A 23,872-nucleotide genomic window follows, 5' to 3' on the forward strand; every position below is an offset into this window, starting at 1 on the left:
ACCTTCGATCGTCTTACCTTCGTACAGACTTGGCTAATGACTCTCTCCAAAATAAATTGGATTAGCGCTATTATAGCTTATATGATGTATGATAGCGGTGTACGTTTGTCTTACACTCGTTCCTTTTTAAGCGAAATGACTATAGAGATTATGTAAAGTTTATGCAAGCTTTCTTGACTAAAAGTACGTATATCCCGGCGCTGCTATTCTATTTAAAAGACAAAAACAACGTCTAATGATTACAATCAAACCTAACTATAACCTAACCGCAGTTTTTGGGTTAAAATAAAACTTAAAATAAAACACTAATTGGTATTTTTTTTTGTTTGCAGAAAAAAGGGCTAAAAGTAAAAAATGTCTAATAATTAGAAAAACAAAACAAATTAGGGATAAACAGGGATTTTTATGCGTGAAATCAATTTTTGACCAAATCGATTTTATTGTTTTTTGATGTAATTTAAGAATAAGACTTGAAACATTTTTGCAAACATTTATACTAAGATTTACTAAATTTTTTATAAATTTCAAAATATTTTAATATTTGATAAAATATTTGTTTTGTATAGAAAAGCTTGAACATTTAACAAGATTTCTCATAAGTTTTTTACTATTGAAACATAAAAATAAATGTTTAGCATATAATTTTATTAGTGATTGAAAATATAATTTTTTTACTGTTTCACACGTATAATAATGATTTTTTCTACGTTTTATTTTTATTTTGTTGTAATCGAAAATTTATCTATCGCAGAAAATTGAAACCTTCTTCTATTACTTATTTTATTATCTATTAAAATTATATACATGAATTTTCAAAATATTTATATTTTAGTGTACATTTTAAGTTGTTTATAGGAATTTGACATTTTTGAAGTGCTTTATTTTTTTTCTTAATTTATCTAAATCTTGAGAAATTAATAAAAGATTTCTTGTAAGTTGTAACCATACAAATATGAAATATGGAAGATACATATCATACGTAAAAATTTTTTAATAAGCGTCGTAAGTTCAAATTTTGACAAAATTGCAAAAATTTTAAAATTATTTTGTTGTTTTAAATGTATATTTTCAATGTTTATAACTAAGGCTTGAGAGTGTTATGCAAGATATTTCTGATAAGTTTTTCTTACAAGTAATTTAACAATTTCGTGGAAATTCATCTGCTGTCCAGTACTTGATAGTTAGTAGGCTTACCGCTTACATCACAGTAACGTGGTAGGTATACCGTGGTATTGACCTTGATTGCACTAATTGATATGTTAAATTACAATACCTATTCACAATTAGGTTCGCATAATATTATATACCAGGGGCGACTAACTTGCGGCTCTCGTCATATCATTAGATGCGGCTCGCGTCTTGTATATAAAATTAAAATTTATTTATTATAATAAAACAATAATAATATGATATTACATTATTATTATAATTTTAAATTTTGGGTTCTTAGTATCATTATAGGATTTAGAGATTTGGGCATGTAGCCCGCGAAACCATTCATGTTGGCCACCCCTGTTATGTACAATGGAAAATGATTATAAACTGAGTGGCAGACAATATTTCTAAAAATATTTTATTATACATCTGTATTGCTATAATGTATTTATTTATCTATTGATAATACACATGGTAGGTTGAAGTACATTTTTACCAAAAACCAATTAGGTACATAATATATTATGTTATAATATTCTCTAACTTTTATGACTTGTGAGTAAGTACTATATAATTGTGTAAATAGTTTCGTGATATATATTTGGCTTGAAAGTAAACGAAATTTACTGAGAATTTAATTTTGTACCTATAGTAAATACCTAATGAGTAATGATGTACGTGATGAAGAAAAGGTTTCAATTTCGTACGAATTAATAATTTTTTTTTTTTTTTTTTTTAATCACATCAAAATATCTAATAAAATCGATATTTTTCGTTTAAATATCCAATCTTGTCTTAATTTGAACTTCAATGTCTGCATATAAAAAAAAATTGGGCCAATGCTTTTATGATTACTTTATTTGTTACAATAGCGAGTGTAAGAGGGAGTTTGTATTAACTATATAGTTAAGCTTTTTGGTAAAGAAAAAAATATTTTGCTCCACCTCTCGCCAACCCAAAACTCTAGCTACGCCACTGAATACTATTATCATTTAACTTCGCGTACGTACGTACGTTATACTATTTTTATCTATATGATATTACATTCTAATATCTATATAACATAAATGATAAATGGTTTTATAGAATGTGAAATGAAATATACCATTAATAATTAATATTATGTTTGAATTACGCATAGTATATTATTTTTTATTATGATAAACTGACAATTTGTCGGTCACGGCGAGGACGAATTAAAAAAAAAAAAAAACAAAAATTAAGGATACCCAACAACGTCCCTTCCGCCGTGAGCTAATAGAATAAAATTGCGTATACAATCATCATATTGTGATGCGCACACAATAACAATATTACTCTAATCTAACACACTCACACACATGCCTACACTTTACGACGGATATAATATTATATGTTACCATACAATATGACATTGCTCGTTGTCAGTTTTTTTACCGTAGTCATCGCGTACTCGTCGTATCTACTAAGTTTGTCGTCTAATCCGCCGCAAACGCGTTCTCGCACAAAGCAGGTTTATACGCGGTTAGATAGTATCGATCAACACACATTATATTCATTTCAGCGGGATGTAGTTTTCGCACAAAGGCGGTCAGACATATAAAATAATATTATATCCGGTAAAAATTTACTTTTGGTGAACAGTCGCACGTGCACGTGCCTAAAAAGTATATACCTATAAGACGTCTTCCCGGTATTTTTTGTACTGTTACTCGTTTAATATTGAAATTTTAATTTGAAAATTTTTCAAGATATTTAAATACTTACCAATAAATTGGCATTAATACGATTATTATTATTTTAGTTATTTTTCAAAATAAATTTTAAATAATTAATGTATTTTTTTTTTTTTTTTGGACAGTTCGTTAAAATAATAAAGCATAATATGAAATGCCTATAATCCCCTATAGTGTAAACCAAAATATATCGGTGAGACGTCGTATCTATTAATATTTTTTTTATGCTCATTAATTTATCTTGTACAAGATTTACTAGAAACCATTGTAGCAGTACTATTTCCAAGAGATTTTAGCAGTGGTGATAGGGAGGAAGTGGTATTTTGATAGGTTCCCTCGGATTAAATTATGCCGTTCTCAGCTCGATGTCTTTTCACACGTTTTTCTCGTTATATAAAAAAAAATCACAATAAAAATTAAATGCCACCTGCATGCACGTACCACTGAATCGAAAACTGAACACAAATTTTACCTTACAGATATAGTTAATAATTTCATTACTAAATGGATTATGTCTCCAATATTTGTATCTATATTTGGTATTTCCATTATTTGATTATTACTTCTTCGGATTTGATCTGACCAAGATCATACGTTTATATGATCATCAGCGTCTACGATTTAGTTTTTCAGTCTTCGTTCCAAGTGTTAATTTGGAACTTTTTTTTTGTTCAAAAATAGATATGTTAGTGAGTGAAAAAATAAAAAATAATGTTAATTGACCGTTTTAGATTTCGTTTTCATAAACTTTTATTTGATGACGTTGGAACTGTGATTTGAAATCCTGTATAGGTAAGTCTAATTTTAAATTAAAATATAATTTTTATATAGCAGATCAACCTTATAAAAACATAACAACTCAAAACCAGACGATAAACTATTAAATGGATAAAAAAAAAATAGTAAAACATACTTTTAAGAAAAAAAAGTTAAAAAAGATATTTCATAAAAACCATGAACACTTTCACATGCTAAATTGAAAAATAATGATGTTGAAATAATAACAATTAACGATATGGTACCTATTATATATAATTAAAAAGAATTATTCATCATGCACGCACCTCTATCTGTTAGCTAAAATCTTCCTATTATGAGGATACAATTCACTTAGTTTTAGAAAATAAGAAATATTTCACCCATACCGGTTTTTTTTCTTTCATAAAGCTGGCATTGAAAATAATTACAATACTCATTAATTTTTGATTTCCCAACAAACGTATATGATTTTGCCTCTTATATGCGTTACCTCTGGTTTCTATATCAGACATGATTTGTTTATCAATGGAGTTATTACATTATGCATACCTTCCGATTAAATTTTCACATAAATATGATAACAATGATAACAAAATAAATTTAAAATAATTATATAATAGCTCTATTGGCATAAAAATCATGTACCACATAAATCAGTAGGCATTTATATTGGTATAGACCGTACGTTTATTGGGAAACGAAAAATGTACAATTATTACTGTTTATTTTGTATGCAAACTTCATGAAAAAAAACGAATCCAACATTACTTACTGGTGCGGTTTTTCCGAAAAATCTGAAACATATATTTATTACACTTACTACGCATAACAGTAATTTATTATGTCAGTAGGAAAAATATAAACGAGGCTATATAGCGATGACTAAGCCCAAATTTCTTAGAAGCCCCACTTCGAAAAATGACAATGTAATATAAGTATTTAATTGATATAAACATTTAAAATAAAATAAGTTGCTTAGGAAGCTTGAACCTCCCTTCCACCCCCCTCCCCCCCCCCCCGAAAGCTGGAGCCCGCAGAACCCACGTGAAGTCTTTAAAATTATTTTCTCACAACGATATTAAAATCCGACGGATTTATGGCTGATCCGACCGATAAGACCTAATGTAATAATATATATTGTTGTGGCCTTTTAAAGCTGCCTTAGGACCGTAAATAACGCTATAAAATGTTGCTGTTAAATTAAAGGACAATGATTTTATTTCATGTTAAATTTAATTTGACGCTGTTTACTTACGATTTTGAAAAGATGGGTTTTCCGAGAAAAACGGTGTCGTAGACGGACGTTTTTCTCGGTATTAAGTCCCGACGGGCACGAAGAAAAGCCACCCGACGACGCGACGTCAACACGCGACGCACAGACAAAACATCCAACATAATAATATTTCATTACTAATGGGGTAATATTGTACTAAATACACATAAGTATATTATATAAAATATAAATACGTAAATATTGTTTGCAAATCGCAATAAACAGTTCCCGATAACTGACCCGCTGCGCATTATTATTTACTTTGAGCGTGTAGTACACACACACACACACGCGCGCGCGCGTGAAATAGTTGCGAGAACGCAAACAATGTCAAATAATAACGTTATAATATTGTAATCATGTTTTCAGTCATAGCTTCCGATGATAATACTTGCAAATTGCGTTTCGAGTAAAGCGACTTTCGTCGGCGAAAATATGTTCGCGATTATAAACATTGTGATTCACCCGAAATATTATACGATGTGCATCACCGTGTCGGTGTTAGTGGTAAAAGTGTAATATCGCCGGTGAATTGAAATATTTATAATTTCTATTGAATGAGACGATTATCTGGAATTTATGCATAGTATACACGTATAATCTTCGTGGATTTGAATTTTCCATTCGATTACTGGAATTCCCATAAATCCGGTCAACACTACGAGATATGCGCGTAAGCTATGGTTTATTATGGAATTACAGGTACTACGAAGTATTTTAATATATTTTGTCCCGTCCCTCAATGCTGTTAAATATTTGGGATTAATTCTTAACCAAAAATTAACCCGAAACAAACATATAAAAGCTAAAATATTGACCTTAACGCTCGATCCAGATCACTGAAAACGTTATTGTCCAAAATCAATTTACTAGCTTAAAAACTAGACTACTAATTTATAGCACACTTGTTTGGTTACAACTCTGGGGATCGGCAAAAAAATCAAACTTGAACAAAATTCAAGTCTTACCCAATTTTAAACATTTACCAAACTAAATGTCACTAATGGGTGACTTCTAATTCAAGCAATTCACATCATGTATAGCCGTTTATCTTGTATGCTTATTGTGCATAAATGTGTATAAATTGTGTATACACTTGTGAAAAAAAAATTTAAAAAAATATATTTTGCTAAAAATTTGACGATAAAGCCATAAACAGCAGACATTAGTTTTTAATTTTAAAAAGCATCGGGTCACTATAGAAGTACAGAATGCTTGTGACATATCAAAAAAGACACAAATACAATAAGATTTTTTTCTCAAAGGAATAGGACATGGAATCGTATTCATTTTATAATTCTATGTATATACTTGGGTAATACGATTGGCGGAAATCTCGAATGAGAATCGGATTGTATATTATTTTCACTGATACTGATTAATATGCGTTTGAGTATATATTTTTCTTGTATTTTTACAAAAAGTGAGATGTGGCTGATTTTTTAACATGTACTATTTTAGCATTTTGTTATTAAAAATAATATAATCAATAGTTATAAGATCAATTTATCATAGAAAATACTACAAACTCAAAAAATTACAATATTTTTTTATCAAATTATTAAATCTATTTTTTTGTAGAACTCTCTAAATAGTTACCTACACAACTCACATGTAGGTAGGTACATAAGTATTAAATTAAATGATATTAAATTAATATTTCGGATTTATTTTTAATTTAACTATTAAAAATTTAAATTTTAAAATTTTAAGTCAAAGCCGAGAGATTTAATAAAGGATTATTTTAAGCATTTAGAACAGCGTTTACCGACCTTTTTAGTTTTTTGGACCACTAATTTTATAAAAAAAATCGTTAAAGCCCTCTAATAGCACCCCTTTATACGTATGTTTATAACATTTATAATACTATTAAGTATATAATAAAAATATACAATAATATTATATACATTAGTAATGTTAATATTATATGGTCCAGTTTTATGGGTTGTGAACCGCTGATTTAGAAGACAATAATTGACGATTTCTTTTTCTGTTTTTTATAATTTTAACAATATAACCTTATACATTCACAGCGACAACGAATAATTAGCCGACAAATCGATAATTGTTTTTCAATTCCATAACCTTTTAATTGCGCCATCGCATCACCTCGAAACTACAATCGTTATTACTGTTGGCCACCTTATATTATATTATGGTGACGAGTACGATGAGTATACGAAAAAATTCGCGCTGTATACTCTCGCACATACGAGTTACGATTGACGTCGTGAGGATATTACGACTGTACTACAACTGCACATTAAACTATTAACACACACACACACACACATTACAACCATTATAATATACATAAACTATTATAACATAACAATTCTACCGCCATTATATTGTTTACCGCTATCACTGCGCAACACATAAAGGTTTTAATATATATTTTATACGATTATATAGCTCCCACCGTACCTAACGTTCACTACGATATAATAATGCACTTCATGTCATAGCCCATATATCTTGTATAAAGTTTAATTAAATACGGTACAAACACTACAAACGATAAAACGTTAGTCGACTTTAGACGTCCGAAACATCTCATTAGACGTCTCGTACACCATATCACGAATGTGTATGTATATGTAATATACAGATAGAAATGATAGAATCAAGGGCGTAGCCAGGTGGGTTCAGGGTGCAGACCCCCCCCCCAAAATGTTTTCTTGAAATAAGATTGAATAGGTTTAAATCGAGAGTAAAAGTCATCGTTATTCATTGCTCGTATTATAATATAATAGTACCTATATTATAATATATATTTATCGTTATTTTTAAATTCATATAGCAAAAATGAGTTAAAAATATAATATCATATAGGTAAATATAAACTTAATACGTATACAGTTACCCAAAAGCATCTGAGTGGCTCCAGTTACCCTTACCCACCCCTCCCTCAAAATTACGCCTGTAATTCGTCGCCATATATAATTATCATTTTTACCGCACACGTTATAATAGACGATAAGTCACCGCGTCTGAACGATATAATTATTATTTCTGCAGTCGGTCGTGTATAAAGTATATACTCACTATATATATATATGTATAGGCAAATAATTGGTATGACGGTATTTTGGTGTCATGTAAGTCGTCAGTGTGTGACAAGTGAATTAACGTTATTTATATGGGACCTGAGTCTAATTTGCAAGTGTTATCGTCCACCATACGAACTAATGATTTAATTTTAATCAGTGCACTTCCGTGCGCAGACATACGTGTCAATGAATATAATAATTTATGACTTATAAACCACTTAAAACGACATAAAATACGGTACTAAAACTGTTAAATTGCAGGTCGGATTTCAATTTTCAAAGCAAATTTTGGTTCATTAACAAGTTTACTACGTTTTACATAAATCTATTTTAAAAATTACGAAAATAAAAACTGTACACCTAAAAATATAAAGAAAATTCCATTTTCAAATTTATTGATGTTTTAATGGAACAAACAAATCGATTTAACTAAAACAGTTTTTAATTAAAAAACTGCCAATCCCGAGTAATCTATTAATATAATACATTCATTATTTCAAAAACTATAAACATATTTGAACATTTTATTTTTACATAATTTTAAGTTGTTAAAAAATAAATGTTTTACTATGTTTAATATTTTTAAATTTTTTTTTATAATAACATGTATTTTTAATTTCTTATTTAATAACGAAATATTTTTTGAAGTATAAAAATCGAATTTTGAACGAGTAGTCAAAACTATATGAGATATAGTTTTATAAGTATTTCAACTTTCAACTATAATATGTAGATGTAATAGTACAGTAGTACCCTACAAAATTCTAATTAACAAATCTGTACAACATAACTTATTTAAACTACTTGTTTAAAATTTAATTTTTATAGATTTAAAATACTACGAATAATATTTCGGAATATGAAATAAAAAACGTACGATACATTGTTACTTTTGATTGTCATACAAAAGAGTGTAAACATAAAAAAATACAATTTTTTCCGAAAATGTTGTAATGTAACGAGTTTAAATTAGTAATGTCAATTTTACATAATTAGTTTTTTTGATAAACTACCGAAAAAAATTACATCATGAAATATAAAATACGATCCGTCTCCAGCATATATTGTTCAAGTATAAATAAATAATAATAAATATAAATCCAGGATTAAAACACTGAGGATCATTAAAATATTCGCTTACATATTATATGCACATAAAAACGTAAATATTCGTATAAAAAGTTTAAAAAAAATCTAATTCTTTCATATAAATAACGAAAAAAAAATCTACAAATAAAACATCATAATTTTATTTATAAATAAATCGTATAACTGAGCACTGGTATTTTAACATTGTCCAATTTTTTTTTTAAACTGAAACTATTGACACACTTTAATTTTAAATATCTATTTGATAAAAATTATCAGTAAGTACATATTTTATTTAAATCGAATTTAAGTAAATGAAATATATAGAGGGAATAAATATTTTTATTTTTAGATATTTTATTATATAGCAATTATACAGCATTTTTGTTTTTATATATATATAGTAGCATTGATACATTTTTAAATCCTCCTTTAAGTATAAAATACCATTTAATTATATCGTATAAAATGTAGAAAGTTTTTTCCATAAAAAATATCAAATTCGTTATTCTATAATATTATTTATTTCGTGTGATACATTACGTGTGGCTTCGCATACTGGCATATTGTTTTATATTTTTAACATTTTTATTTAACATCTTCATGTTTTATCAAGAAAAAAATTTAATGGGGGGGGGAGGTCAGGAACACTTCCATCATATGTACTCCACTGCTTTGTGTTCCATAATATTCAATGTTTTCATTAATTGAAAATTTTTTTCTCGTGATGTTTCGAATTTATTTCTTAAATATTATAACATCAATTACCTATCAGGGCGGTTGAAAAAAAATTGTTTTGATGTAGGATGACTCACTTAAAGGTTACATATAAATTCATAGGATTCAAAAGTATAGTGCTCATTGCTCAAGTATCTATGTTCTTACAAATATTCCAAATACAAAACCAGAGTTTAAATTAATTTATTATTAAAGAAAAAATTAGGGGGTGGGCGTGATAGTGAATCACCCTGTATACACTACACGGACACACGCGAATGCATTGAAGGATGAGAGTGGGATGGTTTTGGCACGGGGAGCATATAGGTCCACGCAGCAGTGGATTTCTACGACGCTTTTGTGTGTACTTAGGATGCGATTATCCTTTTTATAGCCGTACCCGTGGAAGAAGGGGCGTCATTCTGCCGCCACCGCCATCGTCACCGCCGTCACCGCCGCCGCCAAATCGTCTATCCGCCGCAGCAATACTGTCCCGAGTGGAAAATGCGGTGGACAATTGCAGGTAAAAAAAACGTCTCGAATGCATTAAAATAATTGCTTAACCAGACGCCTAGTTTACTATACACGTATTCGCATGTACAATATATTATTATAATATGTTATAATGATATTACGATAACGGGAATATATAGCTCAGCGACTTTAATATAATTTAGGTGTGTGCAGATCGTATATCATAATATTATTACATTACATAACCTCGTCAACACTCTCGAATCGTTCCCTCTTTATTTCACTCTATCGTACAGGACGCGCCCCGTAAATCGGATTACGTTCATATATAATATAATATACGTATAATGCTATATAATTCGATATACGCATAAGTATAGCATATATATAATAGCACGCGTCGTTTATGATACATATTATATATATATATATATAAATTAATATTATAGATTGTAATACTTTGATACAGAGAAGTTCGTGTGTACATAATATACGACATGATGGAGTAACTGGGGTAGGTCTTTGTCGAATTTTCGAAACCTAACCGAAACAATATTATTGCAGAGAAAATTATTATGGAGGTATAGGTGCGTATATCGCGATTAAATTAAAGGTGAAGGGCACGAAGTATTTTTTTCTCTGACTTTAAACAATTTTAAATCCATTTACAAATAAATTTTGTTCTTAAAAAACGAATTTAATCGCTGTATACTCATCATAATATATTCTATAATAATAATATACTAAAATATAATCTCATTATACGTGCGCGCAGCATCGAACGCTTTTTGTGGGCTATTCGCACTCTGTGCGGTATTGGACAGCGCTAAATGTATTAAACAGACGTATATTTTTATAATATTATATGTATACGTTATGTTGAGTATCACTATAGCTGCGTAGTTTCGAGGCGAACAGCGTGCGACTACTATACGTATCGTATCGTCGTGGTCACGAGAGGAGGAGGGTAAGGGATTGGCAACAATTTATAGACCATCATCACGCAGTATATCGAAATCCACCACACGCATTTCTTAGGCGCAGTGTTCGCATCTCGTCGGAAAAACATTTATATATATATATATATTAATATTATTTCACAGTTTTTAGCCAATTTCGAGACGATGTACGAGCGAAAAAATTGAATTTCGTTCAAAAAACACGTGTACCTCCCCACCCACCCACCCAACACCGCCGCCACCACGGAACAACCACGCACAGAGTGCTATGATATACGATTAATGTGTGTTGTAAAAAAAAAAAAAAGACTTGTATCGCGCGGCTAGAGAGGTGCGCGCGGCGGCTTGGCGTCCGCTCAGAAACGGCAATCTCCGCGGACGGGCGTTTATTTTTGGCTCGTCGGGCCAACGGCGGATACGTCATATGACTATACGGGCGCACACACCACCGCGCCGGAGGGACGACGGGCACGTCGCTTACGACACAGCGTATAATATTGTTTACAATATAATATATTATTATGTGTATCATCCGACCGTCGACGGCGGCGTGGTAAACATTACGCAGTGACCGGTCCGAGCCAGCAGCAGCAGCGCCGATGATATTATTGTAGTGTCCGTCCGTCGTCCGTCTGTCTGTATGATAAACATATATATATATATATATTCTAAACGATAACAATATTTTGTATCATAAAACACAAAGCGTTATGTTTTACCGTGACGCCGCCGCCAGGCGGATTTCAAAAGTCTGAGATTTCCGGACGATCGTACACAACAATATATTGTATCGATGATGTTCTGTCGCGTATCACTGCGATAACGAGACGCGAAAGTCCTACGAAATGTATACCGATAGCGCCGGCCAGTAGGTACGTGCGAAACAATTCCAATATTGCGAATTATTATTGTTATTATTATTATATTATATACCTCTGTACATATACAGTTTAAAATACGTACCGTAATAATATATATAACTAATACGCCAAGCATGCTGCTCACCCCCTAATTTGTTTGTCTTCGCGATATCGCAGTTTTTCGAAATCTGACCAGGTGTGAGTGTGTAATTTGAAATGTATAACACGGGCCATCGGGCCAGTTAAAAATGGTACGCGGGCCGCCAGTTGCCCATCACTGCTCTTACAAAACGATATATGCCGCGAGCGTGGTCAGCTCCATTTCCCGACTTTTCTGACGACTCTGTTCAAATTTTAAATTTTTTGGAATTTTTAAATAATAAACACAAAGACCGTCGTATTTTCAAAATCGTGGGTTTTTCGTACTGCTTGTGAGTTATGGAGTGTCCCTAGACGATACAAACTATTGTTCTATAAACGAAGACCTCTTTTTGCTGCTGTGAAATATTTAGTGGATACGTTTTCATAACATTTTGACGAATGAAAATGAAAATTCGAATGAGTTGATAAATTTAAAAAAAAAAGTAATAACAATAAAGGGCACCGTCAAATAATTGTTGTATTGTTATCTCAGGCTCGATCGCCCAAGAGTCTGCACATGCACCTATGCCTTTATATTAGTTACTACAACGACCGCTTATAATTTTAATAACGATGTTATACATTATATTATCAACTATAATGATATACATATAAAAGTGCACACATTCGGTAATCCAATTTTTCTGAGTAATTTATTCCACAAAACGCTTGTAAGCTATTGTCATTTGGATTTTAAATTTTTAATAATTTATTCACTTTAAAAAATAAACATTTATCCAATAAATATCTGGTTTAAAATCGAATACATAATTTTGAATAAATTATATGTATTACTTTTAACAAATACTTTCATATTTTTATAATATACCTGCTCTATGTCTAACGAACATTATAATTAATATTTTATTCCACCCATCGCGTTTATTAACAATAATATAATATGAAATAATGCCAGTGACATAGAAAGGATTTTACATCAGAGCTGATTATTTTTTATTTAGTGGACGTTTAAATAGGATCCGTCATGAGTATCTACTGTGCCGTAGATATATTATTTTTAATTTTGTTCTCTATACATAATAATAAAAAACTTGTACTAAACTGCATAATTAATTAAGCTATTAATAGCTTTTTAAACCATAGGTCTTATAATAGATATGAAAATATATTATTATTATAATATGTATTGTAAAAAAAATAGTTTCCTTTAATTTTATAAGAAAGAATGGAAGAAATTATGAATCTCCTTTTATAATAATAAAACGTCAACATTTATTAATTAAAGTAAACATTTGTACCTATTTAATAAAAAGAAAAAATTTAAAAAAAAAAACAATAGTAAAACACTTAAATTATTTTATTATTTTAATGAATTTTTTACAATCAAATAGAAAATGGGGCGATTGTAAATTCTGCCGATTTATAGTTATGTAGTCGATTTTTGGGTTGAATTTACAACATTTTTTTATAATGTTGTTTGGCTTTGGCCTTTCCAAAATTTGTCTAGGAAACATAGCCAGACCAATAAGTCAACAGGATCTTAATTACGTTACCATTACAACCGATTTGTAATGGCGCACACTCGAAAATCGAATACCTATTCGTATACAATAAAATTTCGTTCAAAAGCTATTATAAGATATACGCGCTCACTGCGTAAATCTGTAGATGAATTATTCCCCACGCCCACAAAATATATTATCAAAAAATTTTGACATATGTAGTAAGATGTATGTCCACCGTCCACGGTACATTATTATATCTAAATGCGCTGGGCTCATTCAAAGTGTAGGGGAAAAATGTTTAAATTACCCAGTCGATTATTATAATTTGTCATGAACCGTGAGATGAGCAATATATTAGTTATTTACGTAGACTAGTAGTTCTCAAACTGTGGTACGCGAAACGCGAAGGGCCATTTTCGGATAATAAACCCATTAAATTATTTAATTCATATCTTATTTAAAAAAAAATAATAAATAAAAAATAATTATACAGTAGCTGTAGTATTTGTACTGCCTTATTATTAAAAAAAAAAAAAAAAAAATGTATTTAACTGTACAATTTGAATTTCGGATCGTTCTAATTTTAGTCATTAGTGGTACGCGACTGATTGATAATAATATACCTAAGTGGTACGTACGTAAAAATAAAAGTTTGAGAACTGCTGACATGGACTAACACCACGCACGTTGTAGAGTAGCCGATACTAAGGACAGTAAAACTGCTAAACATAAACAATTTGTAGTTAAATTTACTATGACTCACGAGTTCCGACATTCCGAGTACCTAATGTACATTTTTTTTTAAAAAAAAACTTCGAACATAACACGCATATAATATGTTGATATTATTCCATCATCAGATTATTATACCTTTGTTTTAACGATGTGATTTTGTTGTTACAAGTTATAACGTGTGTGAAATGAAATGCTATAGTTTTTTTACCATGCTACATTATAAGTACATCTACAAACTCGTAATCTACACGTGATGTGTGCATAAGACATAGTCTGTGAAACAATTTAACAATTTATATTTACTAAAATACACTGCTGTAGCCTTCTGCAATATATATTGTGCCTATTTTCGATACTCTGGACTTCTGTAAAATCGATATTTACACATTACACCTTTGATACACCGAGGAAATCACGACTTATACACACATATAATGCGAGTTTTTCGACTGATAGTATAGTACAGTGATTCTGGATTCGCCAATCCGAAGTTGCCTGATTACGGCCCGAATTCGGGTGGTCGTATTGTATCCCAAATACAAGTATCCCGATTGCGTCCAAGCACACATTGGTTCACAAAACAGCTTATAATTAATTAAATAAATAAAATATTTTAAATACTGTATTGGAGCCATTTGAAAGTATTTGTATTTGAAATTATATATGAAATACAATTGTCAATAATTAGTAAAATAATTATAGTATTCGAGGTAGATTTTTAAAACTCATTATTTAAAAAAATTAAAATTAGATATTTCCAAGCAGTTTAATTTTGTAATCTGCTGCGGTTGTATAATTTTTTTTTTTTTTTTATTAATTTTTTTGGTTGTTTTTGAGGAGTCCAAACAATAGATTAAATTTTTATTTTAGCATCTGTTTGGCGTTGTTTCAAAATTTCCAAAAATTAAAATATACTTGGATAGTGAATTTCATTTCGAATTGAAACTTTCACATGCGTCGTTGTCAAATACAGACTGGAACTATAAGTAGCCCATATTTCAGGAGGACAAGCAGAATCATCATCAATATAATAAGTGTCTACCGTAAATAATCACAAAATGTTTGTATTTTAACCGTGGAAGGTTGTATAGTAAGTTAAATCTATGGCAGCACCGAATTACCACGTCGAGTATTGGTGATCGCGTGAATCGTGTATAATCGTAGTCATATTTATGTCAAAATACGTATCAGACGCAATCGGGATATTTATTTAGTTTCGATGACCACTTAAATATTATTCCCTACCTATTATGTACGGGCCGTAATCGGGATAGGTGAAAAGGTACAAAAAATACTTATTGGGCGACGTCCCACCAATCATGGTCATCCCAATGTTTCTATAAATTGAAATAAATTCTAATTTTGGAATTTTAAGCACGAGTATAATTAATAAATTCCATATTTTCATATGGATTATTTATACAATTTAAGGAGTTCTGTGACGATAGGTATAAACTTTTTTGTGAAAAATGTTGATTTATATAAATTAAAATTCAAACGAGAAGCTCCTGATTAAATTATAACTGTTTGTACTTGATTGTCCACGATATTGATTTGAAAATTTGGTCTTGAGGTATACTACTTAAAAATTCCAAAAATTTGAATTTAATTTAATGTATTATTTAAAAATAATAACGTAGGTCAGCGTGCTTGGTGCATCATACAGCGATACAATATTGCTACTATATTGATTGAAAAAATCAATTTTGATTGATGATGAATAACAAAATGTGAATTATTACCTATAAGCGCCTATTATTAAAACATTTTAAAAATGCACATGCAATTGCAATAACTGTTTATATATTATATTATTATATTTGGTAGTTAATAATTTTTTATATATTTTTTTTTTACTCAATTAAATCAACATTATTGTGTCCGTGTAACTTTAAACGTGCAGATAGACAAATTATTTGTTGACTATAATTACGCGGACTTCTCACGCTGTATATTATTAACAGCTTGAACTTAGATACGGAGAGGTCGGTTGTATAGATGGCGTCTGAATGTAAGGTTCAAATTTACGCCACAGTGGCGTACCCTGCAGGAACCAGGGGGGGCAGGCGCGCACCCCCTCTCGTATTTCATAAGTGTTCGCATACGTATCAAGTGATCAATATTTCATTCGATATTTGCATTTAAATACTGTTTATATATACTTAAAGGTACAAAACACAAATACCTATGCGCGTTATTATTTTATAGTCTCAAATATTTTTGTTCTACCCGGTCGTTTGCGCCAATGAAAGACCGTATAACATTATTTTGTAGACGACTCTCGGCCGTGCCGTCACGACGAAATCAATGCCTTTTGTGACAAATGCTTTTTCAAAAAGAATAATACTATTTTTTTTAATGTATTATTACCTGCATGCATACATAGGAATCCATCAAATATCACATTAGACATTGTACACGGGCGAAATCACGTCATTAATTTGAAATAAACGTGTAAACACATTTGTGTGTATATAAAACACATACACGCGCTTGTATACAGAGTGATTCGGCAACAATTCTTACCACTTTTTCTTCTTAAATTCATTATATCGGTGTGAAAATCAACTCTGTATATTTGAACGCGTGCTGGAATCTCCTTAACGCAATGTACAAAGGATATAATAACTTGATCAATGGATTTGGAAGACACGGGAAATATAATTATTTGAAAACGTTGGTAGTGGTTAAACTTTCGTCATTTTTATAAACTATAAAACCGATCCATTTATAAATTCCATATCATTCGATCGCATTTCGAATTGGGTGTTACAACCGAAAATTGTCTACTAAACAATTTACAGTTGAAAGGGTGAAAGGAGGAATAAAATAAAGAAGTCGCCAGAGAACATTCCTCGTAAGCGATACGAAAATGTCGAGAACTTTCGTAAAAACATAGGCAATGGTCCACGTTAAGTGCGCGCCTATAATAGGTATTTAAAAATTCCGAAAATCAGGGTTTGAACGGGGCGTTTAAGGGAAAAATCTGGGCGCGGGGTGCGCCGGCGTTCCCGGTGATTCACCCTGTACACTACAGTGCGTTATTATGTATATGTACGACGCTCTATGAGTATTACAATAGGTATATACGTGCGCGCGTGTTGTGTTCTATAAGGGCACACCGTGTACAATATTATACGCACACGCACACACGCTCGAAAAGAATCGGCTTAACACGCGACGAAGTTATAATAATAATAATAATAATAATAATAATACGTATTATGGTAATCGATTCCGTACCTAATTCAAACTTATATAACTGTGAACGGTGAAAAACCGATGCAGAGCCCGTAGGTACGCGAGGCGCATTTGGCAGTTTCGCGTTTCGTGTCGCGTCGTTTCCGAGTTTTTCCTTATGTTTTACCAACAAAGTATTATAAATTATTATCATCTAAACACACATATATATATGTGTGTGTGTGTGTACACGCATTATATACGTAAACAATACTAACAATAATAATAGCATGTACGTTATTGTATTCGATGACGCTGTACAGCTCTGTGTCGCACATACGTACCCAATTTTCGTCGTCGTTGTTGTTGTTATTATTATGACGTATTGTTTGCGCGCAGAAATCCGCGTACCTATATAATATATACTTAAACTTGTGTGTGTTTCTTTTGTATTTCAGTTGTCGTGTTGGTTAATATATCGCTGTCCCGCGAGGAATGTTTTCCCCGTGAGTAACAAACAAAACATATATTATTATTATTTAATATATATTATTATATATTTTTATATTAAAATGATTCAATACACACTTAAATGACCGGTGCGACGGACAACGGTATCACGTCGCTATACATATAATAACATATTATTGTTGTTGTAAAACACGTACAGTATTTTATACACATCATCGGTATTCGTCGACTGCAAACGGGCGCACTTGATTTTATTATTTTTGTTTTTCGACAATTCGCTAATTATAAAAATAATAATAATATACTCTGTTCACTTAAACGCTGCACTACGCTAAATATATACTATCGTAATACGTACACATCTCTGTGCGGTCAAACGCGCCGTTTCACCCGATTTCCGTTGACACGACATCATACCGTTTTCATTAAAACTCCGATCATAATAACAATAATATATTATTTTATCGTGTTTTTCTTTTCTTTTTTTTTTTTGTCTTCCGACGCTCTCGTTTTGATTGTACTTATATATTATGGCGTGTACAAATGTAACGCGTACGTAAATAAATACACTACACGTTACACTGCGATATCGACCCGAATGAAGGACCTTAGAATAATTACTGCCTTACTCGTTATTATCGCGTCCGGAGTCGTCGGTACTAGTACGGAATGCTCAGCATATCAAGGTAGGTGTGCGACGTAGTGCAACCGAATTAATAATAATAATATTATATTGTATTATATAATAATAATAATAATAATAACAATACATAATAATAATCGTGTGTGAAGAAAATAAAAACGTATGCCGTGCTGAGTGCCGCTGACCTTTGTAGGAGGTAGTGTAATATATAATATTATATGGACTGCAAGTATTAACCTAATTACCGCGATAGTGTAAGCACGTCGAGTACGCGTACACTTAAGAGCACATCATTATGTAGAGCACAGGGTTATGATGCCGCCTTCTCCGGCGGTGCACGATAATATTATAAACGTTATGCGGTTATAGGTTTATACCGTTCAATAATATCGCATCGTCCTGGACTAATACGAACCGTCGTAATACAATACATTATAATGTTAAACATCTATTATAGGGCTCGAACTTTTAAACGCTTTGAAAGTCATTTACTAATCACGCGTGCGGTGACCGCATACAGCTTGCATACGGGCCCGGATTAACATAATACTATACGTCTGGACCCGGGGCGGGAACAGAAACTGTTTCGGGGACCCACGGAAATAACAAAATATTGGTAGCCCGTACGTTTTTTTTTAATATTATTATTACTTACAACTATACTTTTCTTATTACAAACACTTTTTTTCTTGCTTTTTTGCTTTTTTTTCTTTTTTGCAAGCAGACCTTAATTATATTCTGTCAGAATTGGCAGTGGCGTACGCGGAGGGGGTGTCAGGGAGATGTGACACTCCCCCCCCCTTAAAAATAAGTATCTGTTCAAATTAAGAAACGATGACTCTATAAAAAAAAGGTCATTTCATGCATATAATTATGATTTATGACAACCCCCTTAAAAAAATCCTGCGTACGCCACTAAGAATTAGTATCAATCTATCTAAAACGTCAGTTTTAAAACACATAACCACTAAATCGATTAATCCATGAACTTTTTGTTTTGTACTTGTGTTTGTTTGTATACGAGCTAGTATAAATAAGGAAAATAAACAAGAGCGACATCGGATATACCTATAGTCAAATATATTTTAATCGTTGAATAAAAGTCGGGAAAATAGAGTAGGTAATACTTACAATTTTTTTCATTGAAAATCTTCTAAATGTCTAGCCAGTATAGCGTATGTTATCTTTTGTGTCATTATAATAATACGAAGGTTTATTCAATAACATTTTTAAATTATATAATTTTATCTTTATCGAGATTTTTTTATCCGACGAAATAAAATTGTTTGGACTTTTACAAACTTCATCTTCTTCGTAAGTATATTCTGTTAAAATAACACGTAAATAGGTTATGGATAAAAAAAAAATTATGAACTTATAAATAATAATTCATCTAATTTTGAACAAAAACAATCAATCACTAATACTTATACATAGCAAGTCTTTATTCTAAATTGTTTTTGTCATTTTCTACTTAAAAGGTTATATGAGCAAAACAAAATAATATTATTTACATTTATTTAAAACTTTTAACTTAAGAGTAAAGTTATTTACATGTTTTACTTTAAAAATTACAATAAATTAATTTTGAATCTAGCCTTTAGCCTTTAGGTATCTTCGCTATGAATTATATAAAATATTAGCATGATTATCCACTCTGGCACTTCACATTAATAAAAACAATGTATAGGTATAAAGTACATAGGAGACACATAAAATAAATACTCATTTTGATGTACATACAGTATTTACCATGAATTCATGACATGACAAAAAAATATTAAAAGCTTCAATTATTGTCTCTATTTCTGGCTTACAAAGTTTTCAACCACATTAATACCTGATAAAATTTGTATTTATCCTCAATAATTATGGACTAACTTTTGATATTTAATTTATAAAGTCTTGAAATTAATTTATAGAAACTAGAACTATACAGCAATAAATCTAAAAACTTATATAACAAAATAGTTTTAATGTACAAAGTTCGAGCTCTATAAGTATCATAATTGTTAATTTTACAGTTACTAATATCTCTTATTAAAAGCTAAAAACCGTCGGTTGATTATGCTTGATTCTTTTTTTTACTGCTCAGATATTTTTTATAGGAACGTAAATCACTTATGAGGAAAGAGTGTCAAACAAAATTAACAACACTCTCTACACCTGTAGATTTTCACAAATTTTTGTTTATTGTACGCGTATCTCATGTTGTGTACGACTTATAATACTTGTCACTACTATAATATTAATTATTATTATTTATAATACGTCCCCTTTTTAAAATAAAATAATAATATCCATTAGTTTGACTATATTGACGTTCATTAAACCTCTGTAGACTAGCGAATATATTTTAAGAAAATATTTAGTTTGAATAGATTTCTATTTTAGATTCTGAGTGGAACGACGAATATATTGGTTTTACAATAATGTTATTTTTTATTTTTTTGTTATTTAAGTGAACATTTTTCATAATAATCAGAAAAATAGACAAAAAGTTAAGGGAAAACGGTAATTTTACGTAAAACCAGTTTTTGACAATTTTTTTTTAGTGTAATTTAAAAACAAATAAACAAGGTACCAAATGTTTATATGATAATTTTCTATACATAAAATAATTTTTAAAATATTTTTACTAATTACTCAAATAGCAATATTGAAAAATATAACATGGAATAATTCGTCCCCACTCAGAATCGTTTTTTCGTTTATAACGATAAATCATTGAATTCAAATTTAATGCATCCATCACAGTGATCCACCTAACACCTGTACAGCAGAGCGATAGGTACCCACTTGCCTACCTTTTTATTTTCACTCTTGATGAGTACGTACTTCAAAATAATAATAGTAATTATTTACTAAAAATATAAAATGTATACGTTCTATTAAATTTTTAACAATATAAACGTTTTTTTTTAATATAAATATAATAAAATATGTCAAAGAAAAATATATTTAATGTTCTGTTTTTTAGGTTTCAAACTTTTAATTGTATTCGACTTGCAATCTGTGTTGTTGAAGATCAGAAGATCTACAGATAATTTAATATTAATTTTCAGTATAAATATTTTTATTTCTTTAAATTATTTAATATAAATGTAATTGTTAATGTATCAGCTATATTCTTAGTATTCTACTCGCTAAATTAAAACTTCTAACGTCGTTAAGCACGACCTCCGAAAATATAATTCATATTTAATTGTTATATCGTTTAAATGTCTGTGTTAATTGGATATCAAAATACTTCAGATATTTCTTTGGCGAACACTATAAAAAATTTAATTCTTAGCTATACCACACTAAATGAACCTTTTGCACAATATTTTCAACCTTGACCAACTGGCGTTAGGTGCAAACTACAGAACTTTAAACAAAATTTTAAAAGATATCGTTACGAGTATAAATAAGTAAACCGCAATTTGCGCTTATTGGTGGCTAAAACAATGATCTCGTGGTGTGCATGGTGGATGATCGTTTTTCGCATAATATTTCTAGAATAATATTCGCTGGTGGTAACTGATGGACGTCACAATAATATCGTAACAATACTGAGTGCGGTGATATTGCAGTTAAAAATCTAAAAAAAAAAAATCAAATTAAAATCCTTCATCTCGACGTCCAGTTTAAACCGTTTATATTGATATTGGTTTTGTTTTGTCATGCGATCTTCTCTGCGACGCCTTCAGCTCGGTCCATTTACTGTTACGAGTGCGACAGCGCCAAGGACCCGCGATGCAAAGATCCGTTCAACTACACGGCCATGCCTCAAGACCAACCGCCACTGGTCAGCTGCAACGGATGTTGCGTTAAGATGGTGCGGTACGTGCGAACGTGTAAGTATATAAACGTTATTTTACGCTTTCTTTTCTTCAAAACAACCTGCATGCATAAGCGCAATCTAAGGGGAGCTAAGCCCCCTCAAAATCAATCGTAGCCCCCCCTCCAAATGGCTTGTATATATTTCGGGAAGCATACACCCAATACATACATGCAAGTTATAATAGCCCCCCTCAAATTTAAAACTCAAATTGCACCTATGCCTGCATGTACAGTGTACAATGTTACAATGTGTATACATACATACATTTGCACAACAAATTATCGTAGTAACAATATTTTTTACATTTATAACGTGATGGGTATCGTATGGTGACTTAGTTGTCTTAAACTGCTGCGTTCGATTACGTACCCCACTACCAGCGATTTATTTATTTTTTTTGTGTATTATTATTGTCTTCGGGAGGGCAAACTTTCGCGTGTTTTTCCGTTGCGCTTTTTAATTTATTCGTGGATCTCGGGTTGTCGTTCAGAGGGCCGAAGGGTGATGTAAATCGTCCATTTCACTGGTTTCACAATTTCGAAAGAACGGTCCAAACTTACACAGTATAGCTGTTATTTTTACAGAACTTGCCCCCCCCCCCCCAGTTGAGTTCTTTGTGTTATTCGGTTACCGCTTAACATTGAGTATGTCCTTTACCGCATTAAAAAATTACCATACTTTTCGAAATTATTTTTTTCCGTATATCAACACGGTTCATATTATCACGACGAAATATGAAGTAGCCTCAAGTCCAATGATTGATGAATGATTATAATACCTAGCTATAGTTATACACGTTATTAGTACCTAACATATATATAAGTATCGAAATCGAAGTATTCTTCTCGATCGATCGATAGAAAATCGAGTACGAAAGAATATTTTTTTCTCAGATGTGTCAAACGCTAAATTGTATCGGTAACTATATAATATGATATTACGTATTATATGTATAGTACACACATAACCATAGTACATTGTCGCCGTACGACCACATTAGTCACGTACATGCAGGAAATGGACCGAATGATGGCTAATTAAATTGACGCCCTTTTTTCATATAGAGACGGCCTAAATGTCGGACAACAATTTATAGGTTCTTCCGGTATAGTTGGGATAGTTTGATTATAAAAATTCAAACACGTTAGAATTTATAAACAAGTTTACTCTGCATCGGTCAAAGCTCATTTTCCGTGTCGAAGAATCACAAACATTTAAATTTTAAATGTTTTACTCCCCGTAAACGATTTGCTGAAATTGAAAAAGTTCTCATTTACATATAAACTCGTTTACGTATTTTTGTGTTTAAAATCGAACCACTGGGAAATACTTGCATTTATTTCACGCGTACCTACA

At 30.9% G+C, this 23,872-nt stretch overlaps 1 protein-coding gene across 5 annotated transcripts in view; it reads left to right on the top strand.

Moving 5' to 3' along the window:
• The first annotated feature begins 2,579 nt into the window (after nt 1-2,579).
• LOC113559328 (protein quiver-like) overlaps nt 2,580-23,872 on the top strand; it is a 30,028-nt gene continuing 8,735 nt past the window's right edge. Inside the window, exons 1-5 of one of the 5 annotated variants that reach the window (XM_026965016.1) lie at nt 2,580-2,753; nt 3,602-3,662; nt 10,156-10,284; nt 18,035-18,082; nt 22,383-22,529. In XM_026965016.1, coding sequence (XP_026820817.1) covers nt 10,266-10,284; nt 18,035-18,082; nt 22,383-22,529 — 214 coding nt within the window. In that variant the 5' untranslated portion in view covers nt 2,580-2,753; nt 3,602-3,662; nt 10,156-10,265. Of the gene's footprint in view, nt 2,754-2,781; nt 2,802-3,601; nt 3,663-10,155; nt 10,285-18,034; nt 18,083-18,103; nt 18,734-22,382; nt 22,530-23,872 lie in introns of those variants that run through there. The other 4 variants (XM_026965017.1, XM_026965019.1, XM_026965018.1 and 1 more) reach the window with 4 other exon arrangements.

This window comes from Rhopalosiphum maidis, chromosome 3 (assembly GCF_003676215.2).
Source record: "Rhopalosiphum maidis isolate BTI-1 chromosome 3, ASM367621v3, whole genome shotgun sequence".
Classification (NCBI taxonomy): domain Eukaryota; kingdom Metazoa; phylum Arthropoda; class Insecta; order Hemiptera; family Aphididae; genus Rhopalosiphum; species Rhopalosiphum maidis.